The sequence below is a fragment of the Zonotrichia leucophrys genome, chromosome 6 (genome assembly GCF_028769735.1).
Source record: "Zonotrichia leucophrys gambelii isolate GWCS_2022_RI chromosome 6, RI_Zleu_2.0, whole genome shotgun sequence".
NCBI lineage: Eukaryota > Metazoa > Chordata > Aves > Passeriformes > Passerellidae > Zonotrichia > Zonotrichia leucophrys.
Genome location: NC_088176.1, coordinates 6,605,966 through 6,633,355, shown reverse-complemented (window position 1 = coordinate 6,633,355; position 27,390 = coordinate 6,605,966). Strand labels below are relative to the sequence as shown.

General features: G+C 41.6%; 1 protein-coding gene across 1 annotated transcript; it reads left to right on the top strand.

Moving 5' to 3' along the window:
* Positions 1 to 27,145, top strand: SLC18A2 (solute carrier family 18 member A2). The gene is made up of 15 exons (XM_064716936.1): positions 1 to 266; positions 2,000 to 2,351; positions 9,363 to 9,421; positions 11,471 to 11,554; positions 14,110 to 14,202; positions 14,610 to 14,699; positions 14,805 to 14,848; positions 14,923 to 14,983; positions 18,499 to 18,594; positions 21,574 to 21,652; positions 21,902 to 21,953; positions 22,361 to 22,424; positions 23,570 to 23,689; positions 24,743 to 24,876; positions 26,690 to 27,145. Exons 1-15 carry the CDS (start codon positions 146 to 148, stop codon positions 26,798 to 26,800), a joined length of 1,560 nt encoding a protein of 519 aa, XP_064573006.1. The 5' UTR covers positions 1 to 145; the 3' UTR covers positions 26,801 to 27,145.
* The last annotated feature ends 245 nt before the right edge of the window (positions 27,146 to 27,390 follow it).

The following is a 27,390-nucleotide window of genomic DNA, read 5'->3' as shown; positions in this document are numbered from 1 at the left end:
CGCGCCGGGAGCGCAGCGCGGAGCGGAGCGGGGCTGCAGGAGCGCGGCTGCCGCCGGTCCCCACCCGTGTCCTGCCCGTGTCCCCCCGATCCCCGCGCGTCCCCTTGGTCCCCCCGGGCCCCGCGGGTCCGCAGCGGGCCGGAGCATGGCTTGGGGCGAGCTCGGGCTGCTCCGCTGGCTGCGGGAGAGCCGCCAGTCCCGCAAGCTCATCCTGCTCATCGTCTTCATCGCGCTGCTGCTGGACAACATGCTGCTCACCGTGGTCGGTAGGTGAAGCGGGCTCGGGCTGCTGTCCCTGCCCCGGCTGCTGCAGATGTGCTGCCCGAATGCCCGATTGATGCTTTCAAACCCAACGTTTTCAAACGCTGATTAATTTTGTTTTTAACCGTGAATTATATTGCAGGCATTGCAAACGCGCCGCCGTGGACATCAAAGTCTTGCTTTATTTCCATGTTAATTGCGAGATAAGGAATGGTATAAAAAGGTCTTAATAACTCCTTTTTTCCTCTTTTTATTTTCTATTTTTTTCTTTTTCCTGCTAAACGCCACTAATACTTTGTAGAACGACAGATAACAGTATTTTTAGCTCATCATCGTTTTTTCTCCTGTGGTCGTGCAACTGAAACAACAGGCTAGATAACATTGGAGATGCCTGTTTCCTTGTGATAGTTCTGTTTCCCCCACATTGGTCTTAAAATGATAGGTTAATAAGAAACCTATCTAGGTCACTTTTAAGAAAAGCACTTCCATGAGTTAGTTTAATAAAATAATAAAAGTTTTGATCAAAGTCTAAGATCCAACTTTTAATGGCTTCAGTGGCACAGTGTCAAGATTCAGAAATCTACTCAAATAAAACAATTGAATATTTTTTACTGGTAGACTTAGAACTCCTCATATTCAAATGTTTATGTGAAATAAAATAATATAGTCCAGAAAACCAGTGGCTCATGGAAGTGCACACAAACACACCTGAATGCTCATGGTTCTCCTGGAAGTAACTTGGTCTGTGCAGGGCTCAGCTCTCAGGTGATGCTTCAGACTCAGCTTCTGAATCTGACTCCTGAATTTCTTGAAGGGGTCTCATCTTAAAAGTTGATGGCACAAGGTAGACCTTGGTTAATAAAACATCTATTTTTAGCAGTTGATTTTGGAATTTTTTTACATTAATATATTTCCTTATAACATTAGTAATATTTAATTGCTTGTTTAGTAATATGTATGCTAGAGGCCTTAGAAATTATTATAGCTTGCAGATTTGGGAGACTGAACTTTTCAGGATGAAATGCAAGAAGGGAAGGGGTGATTCTCTCACTTGTGTTAAAATGAATGAACCTGACATCTGTTTTTACAAACTCTAAAATCCTAACGTCTGAGATACATATTAATGCAATTAAATTGCAGCCAAGATCCTAAAACATGTAAACATGGTTCCTTCTGGATGATCTTTGCAATGTATATTTCAAAATAATGAGACAATTATTGCCAATGCAAATATAGGCATATTATTTCTGATTCCTTGATATAGGTTTGTTACCATTTTTCCTTCTTATGGCTGGTACCTATCAATACTTTGGTGGTTTATTTTAGAAATGTTTTATATAGTATTTTTTTATATTTTGGTTTAATAGTCATTCCAATGCTCTTCTCATTATTCATGCTTTCACAGCCTAATAAAAGGACTTGTGCAGCCACGTGCAACAAAGAGGCTTCAGACATGGGTTTTGATACTTTTGATATTTTGCTTAATGATGTGTTCATAGAAAACCTCATGGGAATCTTATGAAAACTGGCAAAAAATAAAGATCAGTGTAAATGAGCTTTTTGTTTTAAACTGCACTTCTGAGTTACGGGTATGTTTTTTCCCATGAGCAAATTCCTCTTTCAATTCTGAAATACAAAGCCTTGTATTTCCTGACCGATGGCACAGCAAGCAGCTTGGTGATTTCACTTCCAAATAACCTGACAGTAAGATGCCAATGTATTCTATTTGTTTTTCCAGTGCCAATAATTCCCAGTTACCTTTACAGCATCGAACACCAGAAAAACGCCACAGAAATCCAGACTGCTAAACCCAACCTCCCCTCAGCAACCGTGGACAATTTCCAGAGCATCTTCTCCTACTACGACAACTCCACCATGCTCACTGGAAACGAGTCTGACAGGACACAGCCTGCGGAGCTGCCTCAGAGCCAGACAGAGCCCATGGCTGTCAGGGTGACTCCGGCCCCCTCCGACTGCCCCAAGGACGACAAGGAGCTGCTGAACGAGAACGTCCGTGTTGGCCTCTTGTTTGCTTCAAAAGCAACAGTGCAGCTGATGACCAACCCCTTCATAGGGCCCCTGACTAACAGGTATGGCATTGCTGCTGCCCCATCCCACACTGCTCTTTTAGCCCAGATTAGCGTTTCAAACGGATTCTTCTTAATTCTCTCAATTCTCCCTGGGTTGCTGCCTTCTGGAGGAATGTTTTAGTGAAATAAGTTTGGTGAACACTTCTAAACACTTACACCCTTTCCAAAGTAGCTGCACATCAGCCATTAGTATCTCACACTTTTCCCCCAGCTCCTGAGACCTTGGGTTTTTATACAAGCCTTTGCAGAGATGGTGTTTGCAGTTTAGGAAGGATGTTGAGATGCTTGAGGGCATCCAGAGGAGGCAACAAGGGGTGAGGGGCTTGGAACACAAACCCTGTGAGGAAGGTTTGAAGGAGCTGGGGCTGTTCAGCCTGGAGAAGAGGAGGCTCAGAGGTGACCTTATCACTCTCTACACCTTCCTGAAGGGAGGCTGCAGACAGGTGGGGTTGGTCTCTTCCACCGGGCAGCACTGACAGAACCAGAGGACACAGCCTCAAGCTGCATCAGGGAAGGCACAGGTTGGATATTAGGAAAAAATTTTTTACCAAAAGAATAATAAAGCACTGGAATGCTCTTCCCAGGGAGGTGGTGGAATCACCATCTCTGGATGTGTTTAAAAAAAGACTGGACATGGCACTTGGTGCTGTAGTCCAGGTGAGGTGCTAGGGCACAGGTTGGACTCGATGATCTCAGAGGTCTCTTCCAACCTCATTATTCTGTGATTCTGTTGAAATATCTCCCATATAGTTATAGGAGGCCAAAAGACACTGCAATTCACGAAGATTGTGAATTGTCAATAATCCTGTGGCACCCACATTAGGCAAAGGTGATATTGAAAGTGTAGGCCAGGCTCAGATCCCTTCCCTGCTGTCACTGAGATGAGCAGCTCTTGCTGTGTGGTGGTTTGGAGTTCTCTGAGGAGAGAATCAGTGGGAAATTTGGGTGGAAAAGTGAACGAATATCCAACTTTGCTGATCCATGCTCATCACCAGGTTCACGGGGTCCCACATTCCCATCACTGACTCTGCCCAGCCTCCTAATTGCTCCCTCTAAACTCTTCCAAATACATGATGTCTTGAAACAATATGTTTAAATGGGACTTTACAGAAAATTTATTTGGGCCAGGATCAAGCTTATAAACACCAATATCAGTGACTTAAAGCCCCTCTCCAAACCCAAGTACTGATGATGTTAACATGAAGATTAAAAAGTATATATAATATGGTTCAAATTTTTGATGTTAATAATAAATCTGATTTCACTGTCAGCATTTCGTGTAACCACTCCCCACAGAAGCAGCTTCAGTCCTTTCAAACAGACTCTGAGATCAATCTCTGCAGGAAATAAACTCCAAATTGTATTTAGTGTACATATGATCTGCATATTTCATATATAAGCTGTTTTCATAGAGAATTATTCCTTTCAGAAAATAACATGCAGAAGAAATTTGGACTCGTAGAACACTTTTGTTTAAGCAATGTCCATCATAGGTGGCAATGTTTAAAACAACCAACACACTCCAATGACAAGTATTTCAGGTTTTGAAGACAAAACAACCTTCTTTAGGTTTTATAGTGTGTGTGTGTATATATATATATATAGTATATATAAATATATACACACTATATATTTATAGTATATATATATATGTGGTGTGTGCATATATATACACTATATATATAGTATATATATATATATGCTATTAAACCTAATGTATACTCTCTCTCTATATATATATAGTCTGAGTGTTTCCTTTTAATCTAATTAAAAGTATCCAGCTGAGGGCTAAGCAGCATTTTTGGACTCACAGTGTTATGTATTCAAAACCTGTGCTTGATCTGTGGAACTGATCTAAACACAAAAGCTTTAAATGAGGGAGACAGTTTCATTTCTCTCTTATTTCCCCTTATCACCAATACATATCACCTCCACAAATATAAGTACATCACCATAAAATTACTTTTGCACAAATATTGCTGCAAGTTGAGAAGGATTTTTCTTACCTGCATTGTTTAGTGAGGATGCCACAGCTCCTCTGCAGGTCAATGTATATGATCAGCTAAAATGTGTGATTGTATAAATCAAGCAGAAAATATCTGGGTTATCAATAGAAAGACTCTTCCTTACCACTGATGAGCTCTTTGGTTACTGTTAAGTTTTTTGCCTTTATTACTTCTACAAAATTCCAGCAATATATCAAAGCTTAGGGAGAAATGATTGCTTGTTTCAAGATCTGTGTTCACAGTTGGTTAAGATGCCCAGTAAGTTTCTTTTTCAAATGAGTAGCACACTCTGTACAGGGATTTTTATTTTTCAATCAAATATAGCTGTTCAAGAGGGGTTTAGAGTTTTGGTCAAGTGCTGGTTTTCACCAGGTACTGGCTTTGAGTTTGTACAGCCAGCAACAGGATGTTCTACTCATATGAGTCTGTGCAAATAATCACTATTTTTTAGGTTTCCTGAAAGTTTTGGAGCTTGTTTTCCTTTATTTTATAATTACTGAAAATGTAGATTTTCAAAAACAAATTTTGGAATTGGTTTCATTCAAGGAGTATATATTCAATTTCTTATTTAAAGCCCAGCTCTTTTCATGGAACACCAGACACACCTGGCTCAGGGAACAGGTTTGCAGCTCCTGAAACAATACAAGTTCCCTCTGCCCTAACAAAGTCCTGGCAGAGCAAACACCAGTGATGGCTTTGCCATAGGAAGTGAACAGTTCCCTTCCCACCCTGGCACGCCTTCAGGACAGAGCTGATAAGCTTTTGTGGGTCAGAAGCATATTATTTTTCCTGATGGTGAAATTTGTAAGGAACTATCCACAAAGCACAGCATCTGACACAGGGCTCTGTAAGGAGGATGCTCTGGCAGGGGCAGAGTGAAGGGTGGGCAAAAGGTGCCCTTTGTAACCACCTGCCTTATCCTGGCACAGGTGCCCAGAGCAGCTGTGGCTGCCCCTGGATCCCTGGAATACCCAAGGCCAGGTTGGATGGGGCTCTGAGCACCCTGGTCCAGTGCAATGTGTCCCTGCCCATGGCAGGGGGCTGGAAGGAGATGGGCTCTAAGTTCCCCTCCAACCCAAACCATTCTGTGGTTCTGTGATTGACTCCAGTGCTTTTATCAATCTCTCTCTGTGAGCCCAGCTGTGCCAGCCCCTCACCCACCAGAGCCAGTCAATGCCTCTGCCATGTGTGTCCCCTTCTTTTTTTCATTACTCTGAAAGAAAATTTGTAGTTTTAACCTTGTTTTTATCCATATCAGCCTCAAAAACAATTAAAAATTATTAGCTATTTTCATCATCACCATCCTGGCTACAGCTTTGAACTCCTTAGCATGAGAGAGAGAGAGTAGCTAGGGCCACAATGTGTTCATGCCCAAGTCACACACAGAGAAGGAAGCAGAGGAATAAATAACATTTTTAACTACATATTTACAGTTCAGTTCCCATGTGAGCTTTCCTTTCATGTTTTGGCAGAGGCTGAAGTGACCTGTTCTGTTCAGGTCACTCTGTCCCTGCTGACCCTACATGTTCTTTATGAACTCCACACATATTCAGAGGTTCATTGGTTCAGAACCTCAAGGAACATATTCTTGCCATAAATCCTCCCCAGTCTTCCCTGGCAGTGAAGAAGAGAGCCAGAGTTCCAGCCAGGACAGAGCCAGCAAGGGGTGCCCACATGGAGCTGTGTGACAGCAAGGTTGGAACCAGTGGATTTGCAGCACTCTAATTGGTAATTAGGCTCTAATAATCCACAGCTGCTCACCTGGTCAATGTAACCTTTATTGTGCTGTTGCACAGGACCAACAATCTGTTGTCTTAGTCTGGAGTAATCTTGTTAGTGGGCATAAATCATTTCCTGAGAGCCCTACAATCTGGAGCCACAGGGGCTGAAATGGAGTTCATCTGGGCATCATTCTCCTGCCGTGGCAGCCTCTCCTTTCCCTCCTTCAAACAGTGACTCAGACTTTTCCAGAGATCACAAACACTTGTAAAAAGCACTTTTAGCTGCAAGTAGCCTTGGTGAGACGTGCTGGACTCTGCTTCAGAATTGCTTGGAGGGTTTTGAAAGGAGTGCCCAGGAAAATTATATGTTTAGCCATAGTAACAAGAAAAGATAAGAGAGAGGACAGGCTGTAATATTCTCTGGTGCTGCATACATGCAGAGGAACAAAATGCAGAGGTGATTGTGATGGAGGGTGCTGTGTCATGGCTGAGTACAAACTGCAAATTCACTTTTCACATGAATGGCCCAGCACCAAGGGGCAGAATCACTGAATTGGCTGCTGCAGGTGGTGCCTCTCCTTTTTATGATTATTTATAGTGCACTTGTTCAGCAAAACCTCCCAGTCTGTGCTCTCCACACCTGTGGAACAGACCAGGGAATGCAGCTGCAGGTTGGACACTGGTGGCAGCACAACTGCCAGTTAATTATTGCTGCTATTTCAGGGTTTGCTAAGAGGCAGGGTGTGTTGGGATTGCCCAGGAAAGGACAATCTGCATGTCTAAGGAAATGTCAGCTGGATGTGGGCAGGACTGACCGCTGAGAATGCCCAGCCATGGCTTCTAGGGGCTCAGCAATTCCATGCACTCCAGGACTGTGCATCTCCACATTTTGGGGGATGCTCTGGGCAATATTAACCTTCCAGAGTATTGTAAGGACTTGTTCAACTCCCATTCTCTCCTATGTGTCACTTTCCACCTTGCTGTGGCCCTGTTTGTCCAAGGAAAAGGAGGAACAAGATCTTCAACTGCAAAAATTAAGAACAATGCTTGAACAGTATTACACTGAGCATTAGAAGTGGCTTCCAAAATGTTTGTTTTCTTCATGCCTTCAACCACCAGAAAGTTCCCAGGTACAGGAAGCCCATTGGAAGAATTGAAATCTCCTTTATTGAATATGACAGCACTGCTCTGTGTTTAATTTGTGAATGTTTGTGGAAGATCTCACAGCTCATGTGACATTACATTGCCTCTGATGTAATGATGGAAATGTGAATGTGGGAGCAAATTTGGATGGCATTTCTCTTCATGCAATAACTGAATATTATTTCAATGTACTTGTAGCAAACTGCTATCTCACAGGCCCTGTGTCAGGTCTATGAATTCCTTGATTCCTGTACTGAAATCAGAATTATCCCTCAATTATCCATCCTAGACACCTCTGGGATGGCAATGACAGACCCAGCCCTACTTTACTTTGCAGTGGGGAAAAGCATGAGGACATTCACCTCCTGTTTTAACACTCCAGAAAAATCTGATAATGCCCACCACTAGCAGTAGCCATACCTGCAGGGTTTATTTAGTTTTTTTTGTCTGTACTCCTGCCAGTGCTTTATTTAATTGAAAAACTCAAAATCAGAGCAATTGTGATCAAACTCTCAGTGGCCTGGGCCCACTGGGAAGTGCTCACTTCAGCTCTGAGGCAGGTAAGAATTTGGCAAGAGGTAATTTTTTATTTCCTCATGTACACAGAAACACCAGTGGAGACCAGCAGCCCATTGTGTAATCCCTATTACACACACAGCAATGGAAAGGCTTCCTTAGAAAAAAATAATTCTCTTAAAATAAAGCAGACAAAAAAAAAATTTCTCTTTTATATACCATGTGTGAAGGTGCTGGGAGATTAAAGTTATTATCCTAAGGCCACAGGGGAAGTTTGTGGTAGGGATTTAATTTGCTTTGGGGACACCAGTTCAGGTGAGCAGCACATGAGTGACCAGGCTCTGCTGGATATTTACAACACCCACTTACAGATTTCAACTGGCAGAATCTATGTTAAAATGTTTTATAATATGTTTTTATAATATTTTAATGCAGTGGTGATTTAAGGCAAAATACCACATGAAATCTCAATTTATTTCATTCACAAGAATGAGGCAAACAGTGAACATTGAGCTCTGCACTCGAGGGAGTTTTCCATTATCAAAGGTCCTTGACTGTATAAAAATATTAATGCAAAAACAAAGCTCAGAATAATTATTTTGGTTTGTCTGTGTCATGACTACTGTTATTAAAAGAGCCATTATTAACCCCTCAATTATTTGATTGGCCTGCTTTAGCCAATGCTGCCCATTTAAATGTGCAACACTGTCAAATCATCGGAAACTGAAATCCTTTGAAAATACTCCTGAATTTGGCCATTAAATAATGTCCTGGCAAATACATTTGAGATGCACAATCCTACAAAAAATGAAGCTGTGAACAAAGTATGTTGGATAGAATGTGCACTCTGTCTTCAGAGCTACCTAGGTCGGGACTCCAGGGTAGATTTTTATTGGTATGGAAAATAATATGTTGTGATTTTTTTTTTTTTTGTGGCTAAATGTTTAAGTTTTATCTGCTCAAAAAATATAATTGCTTCCCAGCCAGGAAGTTCTTTATTTCCTGGAAACTTGAAAATACTTGGAGCAACCAGGCATTTCTACAGGCTGTTTGGAGTCCTAATGAAGAAATGGGCTGATGAAGAAAGCTTTGATCAGCTCCATTTCTGCTCCTAAACCCACGGAAAGCAGAAGCATTATTCTCAGGCTCTTTGGGACTCTTCCAGTGCTCCTGAGGCAAAACTCCCAGAAAAGCTGATGACAAATTTTTCCAGTAAAAAAGCCATTGGCTTGACTATGTCTCATTATAATCATTGTCTCACAAGGATGGAAACAGATGAGCGCTGAAACACGACTGGGGTATTTCAAAATTCAGCACACTCATGGAAATCTTCCCTTGGCATATCTTTGGCAGCCTCATGGAGCCCCAGAGGGGTTTTATTGGGAACAATTAAGGCAGAATGAGAACAGGGCAATCATGAGAAGGATTTTTTCCAGGGATTTCAGATAAAAAGTCTGCTGTGTCAGATAAAAAGAGGTTTGTGATGTGGAAATATATGGCCATGTGGTCCACAGTAAATAGTTCAAAGCCTGCCAAGGAGCTACAGGTTGGGTTTGTGTGGTGTGTGAACTTGTGTAAGACTAACTCAAAACCTCAGCAATGTGAATATTCATTTTGTTTTCCAGAATAGGCTACCAGATCCCACTGTTTGCTGGCTTCTGCATCATGTTTGTGTCAACAATCAGTAAGTGTCCATGTCTCACTTGGTCTGGCCCAGGCACAACTTTTAAATGAATGCTCCATAATAATTATCACTAGGAATTCTTCTTGTTGGTGTCTGGGGACTGATTCCCAAGGAAAATTTTAGGGGAAATTTGAGGGAAAATTTGAGTCAGCTCCATATTGATAGTGGTGCTGATAAGATTGAACAAGGGAACCTGATCTGAGGGATCACAACCCTTCATCCCACCTCAGCAGACCCTTCCTTAGCTGAGCCTTTCAGGTATTTCTGATCTGGAGCAGTGCTCAGACATTGTTAAATAGCCATGGGAGAGCTGCCTTGCGAGGCCCTGGACAGGCAGATACCATGGGGGTTTATCAGGAAGATTGTGAGGCTGCAGTGGCTCATGAGTAGGGTATGAGTCAACAGGATCACAGTGTTGCTAAACATCTCTGTGGGATGTGCAAACAGCAGCACAGCCTGCCAGTCAGCTGAGATAATTTCCCTGCTCTAATGGCATTGATAAGGCTTCAGCTGCTGGTTTATGTTTGGCTTTGGCCTGACATTTAAACCTGGGGCCCAGACAGAAAGAGTACAGAGAACATCAAGGTTCATTAGAAGCCTGTGAGGATCAGTGAAAGAGCTGTTTTTGACTCAAAAGGCAGATGTAAGATGTATTACAGCCTGTGACAAAAAGAAAAGAAGGGGACAAACAGTTTTCCAGGTCCACTGTACATAAAAGAAAGAATAATGAGAGGATTCCCAGAGGGGATGTGGATGGGATGGGACATCCCTGGAAGTGCTCAAGGCCAGGTTGGACAGGGCTGGAGCAGCCTGGGATAGGGGACAGTGTCCCTGGCCATGGCAGGGGACTGAGCCAGGTGATCTTTCAGGTCTCCTCTAACCCAAAACATTCTGTGAGTCTATGATCTTACAGCTGTATCATCAAGGGGACAGAAGTACTAGAGAAGGTGACCTGGTCTTAGAGCCACTGACAACTCTGTGTTTCAGGAACATGTTAGATAAATTCTGGTTGGGATGTAGATAAGAGTAGGGAGCCTAACTCATGGCAGAGGAGAGAACTGCTGATCTGCTGAAGTCCTTTTTCCCTTTATTTTTATTTTTATGTGTCCACACAGTAGGGATTTTTGTAAAATGTGGTGAAAAGCCCCAATAGGCACAACCACAGGGCAGGTGGGAGGAGTGCACATGAATCCCATGTTTGGTTAGTGCATGACACCTTCCCTGCAGCTATAACCTGCCCAGCAAAATCCCTTAGGTGGCCAAGAGATGGGAGCTGAAAAAAAAGCTTTGTAAACTCACTGTAGAGTCAATGACAATGGTGTGGGCTCTACAAGCAGGGATGTGGTTGGGTTTCTGAGAAACTCCTGTTTTCCAGTGCTGTGGGTGGAGAATTTAGCCAGGCTGAGTGCAGCACCCAGGGGCTCTGTGCCAAAGGACAGGGAGTGGCTGAGGGTGAACCTGGGGCTGAATCTCCTGGGGAAATAAAGAGTGGCTCATCCTCTGGTGCAGATTCTCTGCTAGAGGCAGGAGAGGGAACTTGCTGAAGGTTTTGAATGGGTTGAATGAATGGCTGGAGGTTTTGAATGAAGGTTTTTGAATTTTCCCTGCACCTCCAGCCAGCTGTGCTCCACACATCTGGCAGCACCAGGGGAAAACCTCTCTCCACCCCCTCATTGGAGGCAGCATTGGTGCTTGCAGCAGCACGGAGAGGTGAGGCTGCAAAGAAAACTCTCATTACTCCTCCTGTGTGCAGCTGAAGCAGAGCAGAGGTAATCAAATCCTGAGTAATTAGTTAAAACTGCTTGGGCTCCTGCATTCTGTGTCACCTGGAGGCTTAGACACCTGGGAGCAATTCAACACTGACACATCCAAATGCAATAAGGGAAAATAATGCAGTTAGCATTGAAAGTGGCACAAGTCACTGTAAACACTTGACTGAATTGTAGGAAGTTTTTGTGATAGTTTCAAGAAATCTAACTTTTTAACCTAGTTATAGTTAACCTAATTTTAAAAATTACCTCTGTTTTTTTTATTTCTTTTTTCCTGCAGTGTTTGCCTTCTCTGGAAGCTATGCACTGCTATTTATTGCCAGGTCCCTGCAAGGAGTGGGTTCCTCTTGTTCTTCTGTGGCAGGTAAGAGATGAAAGAGGAAAATGCAGCTCGCTTTCAGTCTTTTTTTAATTGAATTTTGTCAGCACATTCAATAATTAATACAAAATATTATATAATCAATATACAAAATATATAATAAATATGTTTTGTATATTGATTATACAATATTTTGTATTAATTATTGAATGTGGTGACACATTCAATAATTAATTGAAATGATGATATTTATAATTAATATACTATATATATACAAAATACATATAATTAATACAAAATATTCAACTGAATCAATTTCTTTTTTTGTTTTTCTGTCTCTTTCATATGAAGTAGCTGAAAAGCAAATGTCTTTTAAGACTTCCTTGGTATTTGGGTTGCAGTAAGGTAGAGCACTAAATGAACTGCACTCTCCCTGGGATTTCTGCACCTGTGTCTTCAACATTTTAAATTCATTTTTAGCCATTTTAAAGGTCACTGAGAACTTATGTTGGTACTTGTTACAGTTAGAATAGCAGCTCTGTCTGTTATGGAAATTTCTGTTATAAAATGTTGTTTTCAAGGGCTTACCATGCTGGCTGCCAGTTTAGGTACCAGAGTTCCAAAAAAAGTGTCTCATTTTTAAATGAGTAGGTAGAATGGAGTATGGGTTTTCAGCCCAAATTATTTGAGCATTCTTGAGGCTGAGGCTGGAGAAAATAGGTTTTGTTCATGCTGAATATTCCAATCTTGGAAAAATTTCCTGCAGTGGCAGGAACTGACATCAGTTAGGGCTGCAAGTGAAGCTTTCCCAAGGGAAGACATGCCAGAATCAAAATTATTGTTCAGCTGCAACTCAGCCCCTGTGCAAGGGGGCACCTTCAGCTATGGGCTCTTAGGTGAGCACAAGATTTTCTTTTTTCTCAGCCAATGAACACAAAAGAGCAGAAAAGGCCAAGGGACCATCCAGTCCTCCCCTTCCTGAAGGCAGGATCAGCTTAATATCTGTCATTCCTCATGCACACTTGACAGGCCTGACCTCAGAAGCCTCCAGAGCTGCCCTCAGCATCCAGCTCAGTGCCTAAGCACCTTTATGGCCAGGAAGGTTTTTTGTTCCTGATGTCTCATCTAAAGGCTCTTTGCTGCCATGTGAGCTGATTTCTGCTTGCCATCCTGCAGAGAACACGAAGATCAGTTTCCTTTCTTTATCTTCCTGGCTCTCTTTCATATTGCAAGGCTGTTATCACCTCTCACATCGGTTTTATCCTCTCTGGTTTTAAATTGAGAGTCCTGTGTTGTCCCTCACAGATGTTATTCTGAGCTATTGCCATTCTCTGCATGGTCCCCAACAGCCCCAGGTTTCTCCCTGTGCTGCACCAGAGCCAGACCCAGCTCTGAGAGAAGCTCTGGCTCCTTGCAGGGCCCTCAGCAGTGAGAGTCTGACCCTGCATCTCACAGCAAAGGAAATTTTGTGAGCCATTGCTGGCAGTCATTGACTCCCCTGCATTTGTCTGTGCAGTCATTCCTATCCACGTGTGACAGAACACACAGGTATACATCTATGTCCTAGAACTTTGTGTTATTGTCTTTGCATTTCCCCCTCCCTCTTTTCTTCCAGAATATTTCCCCAAATCCCACATTCATTGTGAATTCTAATGCAGCTCTCCAGCTGTTCATGCAAACAATTTGATGTCATCCACTCTTTTCAATAAACGTGGTAATCCACTCAGGACCTCTGCTCTTTTGGTGATGGATGGTATTTACTGAGTGATCAACCATGCAATGTATTGTTTTCCTCCTCTGTGTAGCTGCAGAACTTATTTACTGAGTTCTATGTAAATCTTGATTTGAAAACAGAATTATTAATTTCTATAAGGACTCTCCTGCAGCATTTACGTCTGCAGTGTCTGAGTGCTCCACAAAAAGACAAGCAAATTAGGCTTCATGTTTCCTTTTGTGAAATGAAGGCTCATCATCAAGTGCAGAAATAAGGCATGTGAAGATAAAGGTCAAAAGGATCCTTTAATTTTTTTGTGCTGAACTTGAAACACTCATTTACAAAGCAATCAGCTCTGTATAATACCTCATGCCCAGAGCACTGTCCACAATTGGAGCTAAGTGGTCACCAGACCTTTGTGCACTCTGAGTATGAATAAATGATGGTGAATACTTGTCTGAAGCTTTGATTCTGCTCATTGGAAAGCATCATCAAAAGCTCTGTGACAAAGAGAAGAATAAAGAATCTAACAAATAAGGGCTTCACTAAATTACCTGACTAATACTGCACAATAGAATGTGGTCTTGGGGACCATGAGTGCTGCCAGAACCATTTTTGTTTGGAAGTTGATTCTATGGGAAGGGAGTATATGTGTATATATATTTACAAACAAAAAAACCCCCAAACACTTGGTAATTCCTCTATAATGTTTAGTAGGTGTGGCAAATTATGACCATAAAATGTAGCACACAGATGCCTAATTTTGTGCTGTGCTTTTTTCTTATGTCTCTTTATTTATTTTTATTTATTTATTTTCTAATGTCTATTAATTTATTTATTTATTAAAAATAATGAAAAATATTTATTTATTTATTTTTAATTGTAGGGATGGGATTGCTTGCCACTGTTTACACGGATGATGAAGAGAGAGGCAACGCGATGGGAATTGCCCTTGGAGGCCTGGCTATGGGAGTATTAGGTCAGTGAGCTGGAGGCTCTGCTGGCAGAAGAAACCATCCCCCAGCCATCCCAAAGCTTGTTCTTGGGAGCTCTGGAAGCAGCAGAAAGGTCTCCCTGGGTGTTGTGGCATTGGGCAGTCTCCAGACTGGGTTCATGGTGCATGTGAGGAACAGCTTTTCCCACAGCAGGCACTCCCTGTGTGGATTCACATGCCAAGCAGCAATCTCTGAGATGTTTGGGTTTTGTTTACACTGCACAGTGTTGTGGGGAATGGAGAACATGGTTATTGCCATGATCAATGATATTTGTGGGGATTTTCAAAGTGGATTTTTGGTCGCTGTGTGCCCGTAGCAGGATGCCCGAATGCTCGCAGGGGTTTTGTTGTGTCAGAGTTTTCACAAGTGTGTCCTTTCCTTTCCTTGGCAGTGGGCCCCCCTTTTGGGAGTGTCATGTATGAGTTTGTGGGGAAGAGCTCTCCCTTCCTGGTGCTGGCAGCCCTGGCTCTGTTTGATGGAGGTCAGTAGGTCCCTGCGTCAGTGTCCCCCTGAGGCACAGCCCGTTCCTGCTCCTGCCATCCGTCCCCTCCTGCAGGAGAGTCACAGCTCGCCTTTCTTTCCACAGCTGTTCAGTTACTTGTCCTGCAGCCCTCCAGAACACAGGCAGAAGTGAGTATTAAGGTAAAACACTGCAGCAATGGGTGTCACTTTGCCTTTCCTAATCCCAAGCTTTTGTTTCACAGAGTCAGAAGGGGACACCTTTGCTGACACTTCTGAAGGACCCCTACATCATTATTGCAGCAGGTATCAGACCTCTTTTTTCCTTCTTTAAACCAGCCATGGGTGTCATTCCTACCCTCTTGGCATGCCTTGGGCTGAGCTGCTTTAACAACATTGTCATTTGCTGGTTTACTTTATGCAAAGATCTAAGAATGTGTTGGTAATACAGGATGAACGAACCAGCAGAAGCACAGTAGGCAGAAAATTTGAAATAAATGTGTCTTTCCAACTGAGAGGCCACTGATGACCTCCAGGTGCCTGCTGGGGCAATGAGATGTGGCCAGGAAAGTTCCTGTGGGGAAAGTGACTTGGGGCAAGGCTTTCAGAGTGAGGGATTGCCAGCACAGCACAGGCAGGCACAGGGAATAGCACTGAACTTTGTTCCTGTTTGAAGAGGGAGCGAGTTTGGTCTCTTGAGTGTGAATTGTTGTATTTCAGAAAAGGTCTGCTGGAGTGGTGAATGCTGTTTGGTATTATATGTATATTTTTTGTGATGAGCCTTTCTGTCTCAAGAGAAATTTGCCTTTTTGCATTGCACATTGTTGAATGTTTATTCTGAAGTCTGTAATTAAGCCTGGCCCTTTCTAATGTTGACAAAACAGCAGGAAACAGATAATTATTTTCACAGTTCTGTTTCATCATCCTAACTTGCTTGTCTAACAGTGCAATTCTTCCAGACATTTCTGGAAGTTTTCTGTTTATTGCTGATCTTAAGAAATTATCATAACCTTAACTCTGTGACTTGGTTGAGCTGTGACTTTAGTTATACAAACCCTTTTGCTTGAGAAATTCTTGCAGCTTGAAAAAAAAACACTGAATAAAAGTATAGCAAAGACAGTTCTTGTGATAAGAGATCAGATTTGTCATTCAGCTGATTCAGTAACTTCTCCTACAGCAAAGTATATAAAATATGAGAAATCCCCGTGGATTTTCAGTGGGATTAAGGAGAGCACTTGGGATCTCTGTCTCTCAGGACAGAGGCTGCCCAGTGCTGTGACAGTACAGGTGATCTCTGACCTCAGACTCTTCTCCTTGCTTTATTTCCCTTGCAGACCAAATTTGGTTCTGTCAAATGCCCAGGTTTGTGTCAGAGGTGATGCTTCACAGCCTGTGCCATCAGTAGCCTGACCAGGCAGAAGAAATGTCCCTGACATGTTTTGTCCCTGCTGGTGGGAGTGAAATCAGTGTCATTCCTGAAGCCCAACCTCACTGACAGGGATTACAGGAAAATCAGTGCTGCTGCCTGACAGAGCTGCATGGACAGACAAGTTGGTTTAAATGATTTAAAAAGCAGAGCTGAGACAGACATCACCATGAGCACACCTTGGGAAGGTGTGGGACAGCTCTGCACTGGGTCCTGCCCTTCCACAGGGAAATGCCACTGGTGTCTGTGGCACTCTGCCAAAATCTGGGGGATTCTGGGCTCTGGAGATGGGATTCAGCTGGAAGGCTGCAATTTCCCACCTTCTGGCCAGCACAGGACATTTAATCCCTTTCAAGGAGGAAAAGATGTAGGATTCATGCCCTTGACTCATGGCACTTAAAAGTAAGATCAGCTCCAGGCAAGACTGAGGGAAAGAAATAATTTATTTTCTTTTGGGGAAGCTTTGCTGAGGTAGCAGGCTCTTGCCCTGAGATTGCAGAGCACAGCTCAGGCTCTCACTTTTCTCTTGGGGCACATTCTAGGTCTGAAGCACCTTTATCACATATCCCTGAGTGCTTTGGCAAACTCTGGTGCTGCTTCTTGGCCTAAAGAGAAGCAGGTGCCACAACCAAGTGCAGGCACACCTGTTTCTCCTTCCTTTGTGAGCTTTGTTCAGCATAGAGTAAACTGAATAGAATAGAAAATTTAATTAATAGAATATTCAATTAAATATTCTATTTAATTAAATAGCAAATCCTTTGCTATTTAAGCTGTCTCAGTTAGAACGGTCCTGCTGCCTCTGCCTGCATTTTGTGCAGCCTGAAATGCTTTTTCCAGCATCAGGGAAGCTGTTTGAGCCTGGCTGGTTGTGGCTTGGGAGAGCCCCAAGGCGTTTAACTGGGGCTCCTTGCAGACCCACTCTGGGAGCTTGCACCCAAGTGGAAAGGTTGGCTTTTGTCCTTAGGGCAAAGCAGTGCTGAGCTGTTGCTCCTTGCCTGGGGAAGGGAGAGAGCCAGCTAGCCAGCAAGGTCGTTTTAGGAATAGTCTAATGTATTCTGACAGCTTTGAGCAAAGAATGACATCAGTGCTCATTTGGTTTTGAACCTTGTGATGAGGAACTCCCTCCGAGAGAAATAATGCCTCTCTGACCTCTGAAAAATATAGATTTTTTTTTTTAAAGGTAGAATTTGTATAGTAAATGACTGGAAGAGTCTAGAATATTTTCCTGAAATTCAGAGATTGTAAATATTAGGAAGAAAGGGAACACAAGTGTGAGGTTGTCACTTCCTGCAGTGATTCCCAAGAGCCATTTTAAAGGGATTAGCAGAGGGGACATGTCCTGTTGCCCTGCATTAAGCCTTGAGTGCCTGAGGGTCTTTTGAGTAAGTGTGAAAGGCATCTTGAATCCCAAGAAATACCGTGGGATTTCTTAATCCCTGCACTGGAGCTGAAGTGCAGCACTGAGAGAGATGAGCACAACCCAAACCCAAACTGGATTCTGGCTCTGCAGGCACTGGGGTAGGGCAGAGCTGAGCTGGCAGCCAGGCTGAATCAGCACTTCCACCCTTGTTATCCTTTGTGCTGGGTTATTGAAGGTCCAGGGATTCAAAAGAGATTTGAAATTCACAGGGCTATGCAAATCTTAAAAGAGATTTGAAATTCACAGGGCTGTGCAAGCTCAAAGCCACGTTTGCTGCCCCACTGCTGCCTGTAGGATCTCCAGATAAAATCCCCATTTTTGGGAGCAGCCATCCCTGTGTTTGCACCTTGGTATTTCCAGGATCAAGCCCTCCCCATGCTGCCATGTGGGGCAGGATGAGCTCTCAGGTGGCAGAGGCACAGGGTCAGAGCCTGAGCCTCTTGCTATTGCCCCAGGAGAGCAGGTAAAGACCAAGTGATTGTGGTTTTAGCTAATCATTTGTACAACAGACCTCGTGAACTTTCCAAATGTCATCAAGCTCACTGCAAACTTTCACATTATGAAACAGCTTAACCTTTATTGTAGAATTTCTAGGAGAATAGAAACATATAAAAAGTTAGCCTTCAGTGGTTTTACAGTGTGTGCTATTTAATGTTAATCACCATCTGACACATGACAAAGAGGGCTGTGAAATAAGCCCTAAAAGTGAAATATTTTATGTAAAACCAGTAAAAAGTGAAAATATTTTACGTAAAAGATTTTACCTAAAACCAGTAAAAAGTGAAAATATTTTACGTAAAAGATTTTACGTAAAACCAGTAAAAAGTGAAAATATTTTACGTAAAAGATTTTACCTAAAACCAGTAAAAAGTGAAATATTTTATGTAAAACCATCCGTTCCTTGCATGGTGTTTTGTTTATAGCCAAAAGAAATAATTAATACTATTTTTTTCCTCTCCCCCTTCTTTCTTTAAGGCTCCATCTGTTTTGCAAACATGGCTATTGCTATGCTTGAACCAGCTTTACCCATCTGGATGATGGAGACCATGTGCTCAAAAAAATGGCAGCTTGGTAAAGTACAGTATATTGTTTGCATCTCTATATTTTGTCTATTGAGTTCTGGTCCTGTTAAGGATTATTTGCTTCAGGGGGGTAATTTTTAATTATTTTTTTTTTACGATATGTAAAGTGTCTGTGCTAGACCTGCACAATTACAAACACGGGTAGGTAAGAAAAATATTACACAGTGGGGTGATGTTGTTGAAATAGAGGTTCCTGGAATGGGCTACATCAAATACTGAACTATTTGAACTATTTTTCAAGGAAAAACAGTTGCAGGCAGCGTCAGTAGTGGGGTTGATCCCTCTCCATTGGGAATCCCAGCACTGCTCTGGCTGTGGATGTTGGCCAGGAAAGCTGCAGTGTGCCTGTTGAGCTGCAGAGGAGCCTTGCACAGCAAAACCCTTTGGTTTTTCCCTGCAGGAAACCCCTCCTCAGTCCCTAGTTGGAATTGCACAGGCAGGCAGGCACAGGGATGTGCAGCAGGCGCTCTGTGCTCGGTGCACAGCAGGGTCATGGCAGCACAGCCTCCTCCCTACACACACGTGGGGGAAAGATGGACTGCTGCCCAAAACGTGGACATGAGGAGCACTTTCCCTTGGGATTTACATATTTGGCTTCTTTAGTGGTTGCTTAATCATCCCTTTCAACAGAAAGCAGTGGGGAACCCCACCTTGGACCTTGTAATGAGTTTTAGCAGGGACACAGCCTTGGGAAACCAAATCCCTGGGCAAACATGGAATGTGCTCCATTTGCCTTCCAGAAGAAAGTGAGACAGTTACTTTCTCTTTGAGGTGAGTAAGAAAAACCCACCAGAAAGTGGATTAAATTCTAGTGAGTGATGAACTACGTGTGAGAAGTTTATGTGAATCTTCTTAAGTGGGCAATGCTCAGCCTTCACCTATCTCTGATTAATTTAATGGTGCGGTCATGAGGGTACTTTTTGGTATCAGCATATAGTTTGAAAGAAGAAGAAAAATCCTTCATGAAAATGATGTTCAGCTGATATCCCTGCTGTGTTAATGTACACATTACACCCTATAGAAAGCACAAATCTTCTAATTACTGCAATTGAGATTTAGAGTGGCCACAGATGCAGTTCTTAATGAGTGAACCTCTTATGAGTTCTTAATGCTGAACCTTGCCATAACTTCTAGCCTGCAATACAGCAGAATGAACATGCAAACTTGGGTATTTTGAACCTCAAAAAGGAAAAATAAATATTGCCTACCTCCCTCACCAGTTTCATATTACTGCTGCAATAGAAATGAGATTTACAAATATCTTCATTGAACAGAGGTCACTAGAAGGAAAATATCTATTTTAAATTAAGACTAATTTAACCCCTTAATGATACAAATAATTGACTCCATTTCACTTTGTCTGATTTGACAGCATTAATTAAAATTTTTAAGCCTCTTAAATTGTAAATTGAACTGCAGGGTTTTAAGCAAATTATTATCTTATGCAGTTGGAAGCCAGCTGTGTGAGGCATGATCTGAAGAAGGTATAAAGAACCTTGATTTGACCAATGAAGATTACTGTGCACAAGGCCCATTTAGAAAATTATAGTTCTGCCTCAGTACACCACAGCTTACAGACCAACCTGTGCAAGTCTTATTTAACAAGCCTTTGCAGTACAATTTCTCTTTTACAGCTCAAGGTCTGCTCTCTGTGACCATTTGGTATAACCAGACAGCTCCAAGCAGTACTGAAGTAGCTGTGGTTACACAGGCTGAAATTAAATATTTCCCCAGCACCACCACTGTAAAACCCACAAGGTTTTTAATCACAGGATATTGCTGTGCTAAAAATTACCTCTTATTGTTTTTTTTTTTTCTTATGAATATATCAGAGAGATGGGAAGGAAGATGGATAGGCAGGAAATGAGAAAAGCTCTGTTGCCCTGGTGGAAGATGAGGAGCACACACACGAGAGGCAGGGCTGGGATTGTGCACCCTGACACCACAGCTGATTTCTGCATCTCTGGCTGGGTCCTGCCCTGGGGTTCTGTGCAAGGAGAGGAGGAATCCTCCAGTACAGACTGTAATAACTGGATTTTAAACCAGAGGTGTCACCAGAAAACAGCATCTGCTCTAGATACAGCCACTGCTGTGGCAACCTCAGGGATGAAAAAGCATTGCTGGTGCCAACAATGTGTTTTTCCAAGTGGAGGTGGGAAATGAGAGAGACAGAATTTACTCAGGTGTCCTCATCTGCAAGCTATTACAGTTTCAAAATATGTTATTTTACTTAAAGCAATATTTTAAAAATAATTTTTAAAGTTGTATTACTTATTTTTAAAAGTTTTATTACTTATTTTTTTAAAGTTTTATTACTTATTTTTTGACGTTTATAAAGTTTTATTTTACTTTAAAATTTTTAATGTTTTATTACTTATATTTTGAAGTTTTACTACTTATTTTTTAAGTAATTTTTTAAAAAATTAAGAAGATGTTGGCTAAATGATTTTAATACTATTTTTAAAGGTTTTTTATCCTTACATTATTGATACATTCTTGACCAATGGCAGTATCACAGCACTACAGACCTGCCCGTGACAGGGAGCTCGGTGGCATTGCCAGGCTCAGAGGGGCACTGTCACTTGCAGAGCCCTGCTGTCCCCTCCTGCAGGGGATTCACCCACCCTGACCACTGCTCCACAACCCTGGGCTGCTCTCCTTGGCCCATCCCAAAGCTTGTTGCAGTCAGACATAAACTTTCTGCTCTTTGTTGTTCTGTCCCCTCTCCCAGAGCAGTTCTTGTATCTAATGCTGAAAAGCTTTTTTTTTTCCAAGGCATCAGGTTGCTGCTGCATTTCACAGATGATGTCCTTAGATTTCACGGGGAGGCTGCAACAAACCGGATATTTGATTCTTTGGGCTCCATTAGAGGTGTCCAGATGAAAATTGCAGTGTCTGGCATTTATTAGTTTCTTCTAACACTTCCCTGAAAGCCTTGCTGATAAAACCTCTCATTCATATTTTTCAGGCGTCGCTTTTCTTCCAGCCAGCATCTCTTATCTCATTGGGACCAATCTTTTTGGGATACTTGCACACAAAATTGGAAGGTATGCTTAATTTAAAAATACTAATCACCTCCCAGTCTCTTCATGTACCATTTCCAGTGTTTCCCTGAGCAGTTTATTGATAGTGGAAATTATTAAAGCTTGTTCTATAGGAGCAAAATTGGTTTTTCTTTTGAACACATTGCTACTTTTGCTGTTTAACTCAACGCTTCAGACGTGGCTTTGAAACATTCAGGATCAGCTCTAACATCTCATTATCACCATCTCTGAGTGATGTTTCTTCTTTGGTAGGTGGCTTTGTGCTTTACTCGGGATGCTAATCGTGGGAATAAGTATTTTATGTGTAAGTAGACAATCACACATCTTTTAAATCATGTGAATGTTGGGGTGCTCATCTTCAAATATGTGCTTTTCCCATGAGAGTTCTATGACATGTTATTAAACAATGTGTGGTTAATAGGTTCCAGATCAGAGTTTTGACTGCTTTCCAATTTCAGTGCTTCAATTATTTTTAGAAATGATGACTCTGAGAGGAGCATGCTGCTCTGTTGAGCTGTCACTCAGCCGTTTATAATAGTAAGTGTGTCAGTGGTTTAATGGCACAGTTGTCTGAAATGACAGCTCAGAACAAGGATCAGACTCAGATCTGTACAAAGCGGAGCATAACTACTTGGAGAATTTATCTCAGAAAAAGATGCTAACCACCATGTGCAGTATGGTGTAATTAACTGCCTGAAATTTCCTTTGTAGGTACCATTTGCTAAAAACATTTATGGGCTCATAGCACCAACTTTTGGAGTTGGATTTGCCATAGGTAAGAACATTTGCAATGAGTTCTTACATGAGTTCTTTACATGATTTCTGTTATTTCTGTAAAAATGATTTGATATGAAGTTACACAGAAAATCAGTTTTGTTGCCATTCTGATCTAACAGTGGTGCACCTGTGGCCCAAACTGGCAGGCAGAGCAAGAAGGAATTAAGGGACAGTGCTTGGGGAGTTTGAACCAGGCTGCTTTAGACCAGCTGGAGCCCCAGGCCTGTCCAGAACTGCTCCATCCACCTAAACAGAACTTTCAACCCATCCATGAATGTAAATGTTGTTTTTAGAAATGCAGCTGTGCTCTGCCCCAAACCCGCAGCCTTTCCTGCAGAGGAAAAGGATTTATATAGACATTTCCACTGGAAAAAAAAAGAGGCTTAAACTGTACATTAAGAGGAATTCCCAGGCTGACACACATGTATTCTTCAAGAGACACGTGTGACTTTCCTTACCCTGGGCTGTGCAGGGGGGACCCTGCCTTGTTTTCAGTGCTTGGTGCTCAGCAAATGTCCTGGGGCATCTCCACACCAGGGATGTGCAGTGAGGAAAGAAGCTACAGGAACAAATTATCTCAGCAGTTTTGTGAACTGTCTGTGCTGTTTCTTGCCAGAAATGAGGGTGTGTACCAAAAGACATGATAAAAACGCTGTCAATCATTTTGGTTGACTGGGGGCTAATGTTGTCTTTTAGGCCTTCAGTCAGGGCAAGTTCACACCAGATAACTTTCCCCTAATTCCTTGGCAGGGAATGTGAGGTGGGAGCTTTGCTCTGACACTTGGTGGGAAGTGTGGATACATCCTAAACTCACATCTCTCCTGTCCTTTAGCAGGTGCCACCTCTATACATGTCCACACATGACCTCAGACACAGCAAACACCATAAAAAGCAAAGCTAACACAGACTATTTTTGCACAAATCTTGCAATGTACACCTGTATAATGTCCACACATGACTCTGGGCACAGCAAAGACCATAAAAAGCAAAGGTAACACAGACTTATTTTTACACTAATCTCACTTTGTTATGAACAAACATCCTTTTAGCTGCTTTTGCACCCCTTCTTGGCACATCATTCACCAAAAAAGGGTTAAAAGGAGGGGAACAAAAGGCAGCATTTTCCTGGGATGTGTTTTGCAGGGATGGTGGACTCCTCCATGATGCCAATCATGGGCTACCTGGTGGATCTGCGCCACGTGTCAGTCTATGGCAGTGTGTATGCCATAGCTGACGTTGCCTTCTGCATGGGTTTTGCCATTGGTAAGTCCAGCCTTCCCCTGCCTGGAAAGCACAGCTAAGAAAAGAGGAGTCTGTTACAGTGCCAGCTGTGAATCCCAGTGGTACCTGCAGATATTAAGAGGGGAGGTTCTTATTTTCTGCAAGAAATCAGAGTGGGGGGATTGTGTTTGGCATCATTCCCCTCCCCTGCTGCAATTTGTGCTCACTTCATGAGCTGTGAGAGGCCAGAAAGTGTCTGAGGGCACAGAGCACAAATGGGATATGCTGAGGAAAGAGGCCTTGGGACACTTTAATACCACAGCTGTGCTCCAAGGGTCTGTGGGGGAATCACTCCCCCCTGACCCCCTTGAGAACATGACACAGATGCCCTCAGGAACATCTCTAATCTCCCCAGGGAATGTGAGCTATGCAGCCAGGAAAGTTTTATGATTATGTTTAATCATATTATATTTTAATTTATATTTTATATAATTTTATGTATAAATTTATATATTTTATATATAAATATATATATTTTATATAATATATATTAATAGAATATCTATTTTACATATATAATATACATTATATTATAATATATTATATAAATTTTAATATTATATTTATATAGTAATATTATAGAAATATATTTATATTTATAGAATAATATATAATATTTATATATTATATATTATATAATTTTATAATATATATTTATATATTATAACTATATTATATTATATTATATTATATTATTATATAATAATATATAAGATGTATATAATATATATTATTTATAATTATATATTATTTATATAATAATATATAACATTTATATATAAATCTATAAAATTATATACATTTTATAATATATAAAATTTATTTAATTTTATATATTTATATATATTATATAATTGCATATAATTATGTTTAATCATAATTATATTTATATTTATAATTACAAACACGTCTTTACATTCCTCAGATCTGTTTGTGAGATAGGGGGTTAGTATACAGAATTACTTGTCTGCAAAATATGCTGCTGCAAGTTTTGAGTCAGAGCAATCTGCAGGAAAGGGTTTTTATCTGTGCAAGGTCCCTCTGCTGGTGGTGCCATTGCCAAGGCCATTGGATTCCCATGGCTCATGACAATTATAGGAATTGTGGATATCATCTTTGCTCCCCTGTGCTTTTTCCTTCGAAGTCCACCTGCCAAAGAGGAGAAAATGGTAAGTATAACTTGGTTTCTTTTTTATAAATGTTGGGGTTTTTCAGTGAAACAAATGATAACTTACATTTGCATCTCTAAGTTCCTGAAAACAGGACCAGCTCAGCGTATTTCACTCTCAGGCATTAACTTTGGAATGAACTCCCCCTTCCTTCTATGTCCAAGATGTATAAAGGCAAACCCTTTGTTAATTAGATGTTACAAAGTCACAAATTTGATTTCTATGAAACAGGGTCCTACAGACATTCCTCTGCACCAGCATATGCTGGGGTAGAGTCAGTAGAGAATTCATTTCTCTTTTCCTTGAGGAGCCAGAACTCTATTTGGCCAGTTGACCAAATTATTCCATGGTGTGCCTCAAACTGTTTTTTTCCCACAGTCCTCTGGGAAAAAAAATAGAAAAATATACCACAGTGTATTTTGAATCATCTTTTTTCCTCCTTCTCCTCCCTTCATACAGTTCATGGATCCCTACAAACCAGTGGTTTCTCTTGTCCAGTATGTACCACAGGGCTTCTCTCTTTTCTGTTTTTTAATATAAATTGCCAAAGACTTTATGATCTGGAGCACTCAGTGCTCCCCAGACACTGTAGGGTGTGTAAGAACAGAGTCACCATCTGTAGGTTGAGCCCACTCAGCACTCCATCCTTACTCTTCCTGAAAAAGGCTGATCTGGGCCCAAAATGTAGTTGCTGGTTGTTTATTTGGGTGAAAATAAACTCATTTTGCATGGTCATGGTTTTATTCTGCATTGGCACCTCTCTGCAAGGTAAGGACAGCGCCTGATGCTGGTGCTGCTCACTTTGTGCTGGCAGAAGGTGGAAAATTGAATCTTGCTGCAGTAATGGTGTGTGTGAGGCCAGAGAGCTCATGTTTGGACTGCAGAATCCCAGTTAATCCCTTGTCATGACCTTTGCTGAATGCACTGGTTTCGTTTGTTTTGGTTTTTGTACATTAAATAAGGCTGAGGAACAGAGAGGAACAAAAAATCAGCTGCTGTTTCTTGGCAATATAAAATTTATCAGGTACTTCCATGGTCCCTGACTGTTTGATTTGTAACATCATAACCCTGAAGGGACAGGATCTCTCTCCGTAGCTCCAACACCTTCCAGCATCTGTCACCTCTAATATACCTTTAAATGCAAAACAGCTCCTGTTCCCAAGTGGCTCATGGCTGTAAAATGATGTACCAGTTCTTTCAGGTTGGAGGAGAGTCAAAAGGAGGGTCCCAGAATTGTGGTCTTTGCATAATTATTAACCCCCAAGCTTAATTACACTCAGCAGAAAGAACACTACACAGCTGCTCCAAAACTCCTTGGGAAATTTCAGCCCAGAGAATTTAGTATTTTATCTGGCCCTTACCATGATTACAATTTTTAGGTTGCTGTGGGTGTTAAAGCACAGTATTGGGACCACCACTCCTGACATCATCCTCAGTTTTGGTATTCGGGATCTCCATGGAAAGAGGGGACAAAAGCAGCAAAAGAGAATTGGCTTGAAGCAGTAGGACTGCTCTTGACCATTCATCCAGCTTTTAATAGATGGAAATTAATTCTGGGAGGGGTAAACTACTGTCTCTGCAGAGCAGGTAGATGCATTTCAGTAATACCTGGGCTGAAAAACTGGAAATAGAAATTTTCCAGATCTTTAGCACCAAGATCCCCCCTCACACAGACCTGAGGACTCAATTTACCCTCATTGCAATCAGTTTGGGCTCTGCCTCAAGGGAGGAGAGGTGAATCCCTGAGTGGTGCATGCAGCCCCAGCCTCAGCTGGATGCTAAGCAGAAATACTCACACTCTGTTCTCTTCCAGGCAATACTCATGGATCACAACTGTCCTGTGAAAACAAAAATGTACACCCAGAACAACATCCAGTCCTACCCCATAGGTGAAGAAGAGGAGGAATATGAAAGTGATGAATAACAGAAAAGCCATATAACATATTTAGGTGTACAAAATGCTGTGGTTCATGTGAAACATCTCATCCAGAAATAGGTTTTAGCTGTACTGTACATTTAATAGTGAAATGGTCAGAAAAACCAAAGGTATATTATTTATTGGTGACTATAAAGCAGACTGCAAACCACCTTATGGGGGGAAAGAGCTTTTATAGACCATTTGTATAGTGTTACTCTTTGTGTATTTAATTTTATTGAATATTACACTCTATTTTTTATTAAATGTGTAGCATAAATCTGTATAAAATGTGAATTTTAATAATTTGGTTTTTAAAGTCACCTCATGGACAGTATTTCATATTTTATTTGAAGTCATAGGTTACTGTCAAACTTGAGTCTTATTTAATTGGAAATTTTAAAAAGCAATCATCAAAGAGAACCCATCCAATTCACATCCTTTTAAGTGACACCCTCGTAAGTACATTGAGAGGAGCTGGAATTCAGAGTGTGGACAGCACTGTCACTTTTTTCCATCAACTTCAGGTCCTAATAATATATAATAAAAAACTAAATAAGAGGCACAAGTTCTCTGTCAGTTTAAATACTGAGTTCTCC

What these genes read in the sequence shown, in the direction of transcription:
- SLC18A2 (XM_064716936.1), top strand. Translation starts at nt 146, where the DNA reads ATGGCTTGGGGCGAGCTCGGGCTGCTCCGCTGGCTGCGGGAGAGCCGC. An exon ending in CTACATCATTATTGCAGCAG is followed by an intron (nt 14,984 to 18,498) that starts GTATCAGACCTC and finishes TCTTTCTTTAAG; the next exon opens with GCTCCATCTGTTTTGCAAAC. An exon ending in CTTGCACACAAAATTGGAAG is followed by an intron (nt 21,653 to 21,901) that starts GTATGCTTAATT and finishes CTTCTTTGGTAG; the next exon opens with GTGGCTTTGTGCTTTACTCG.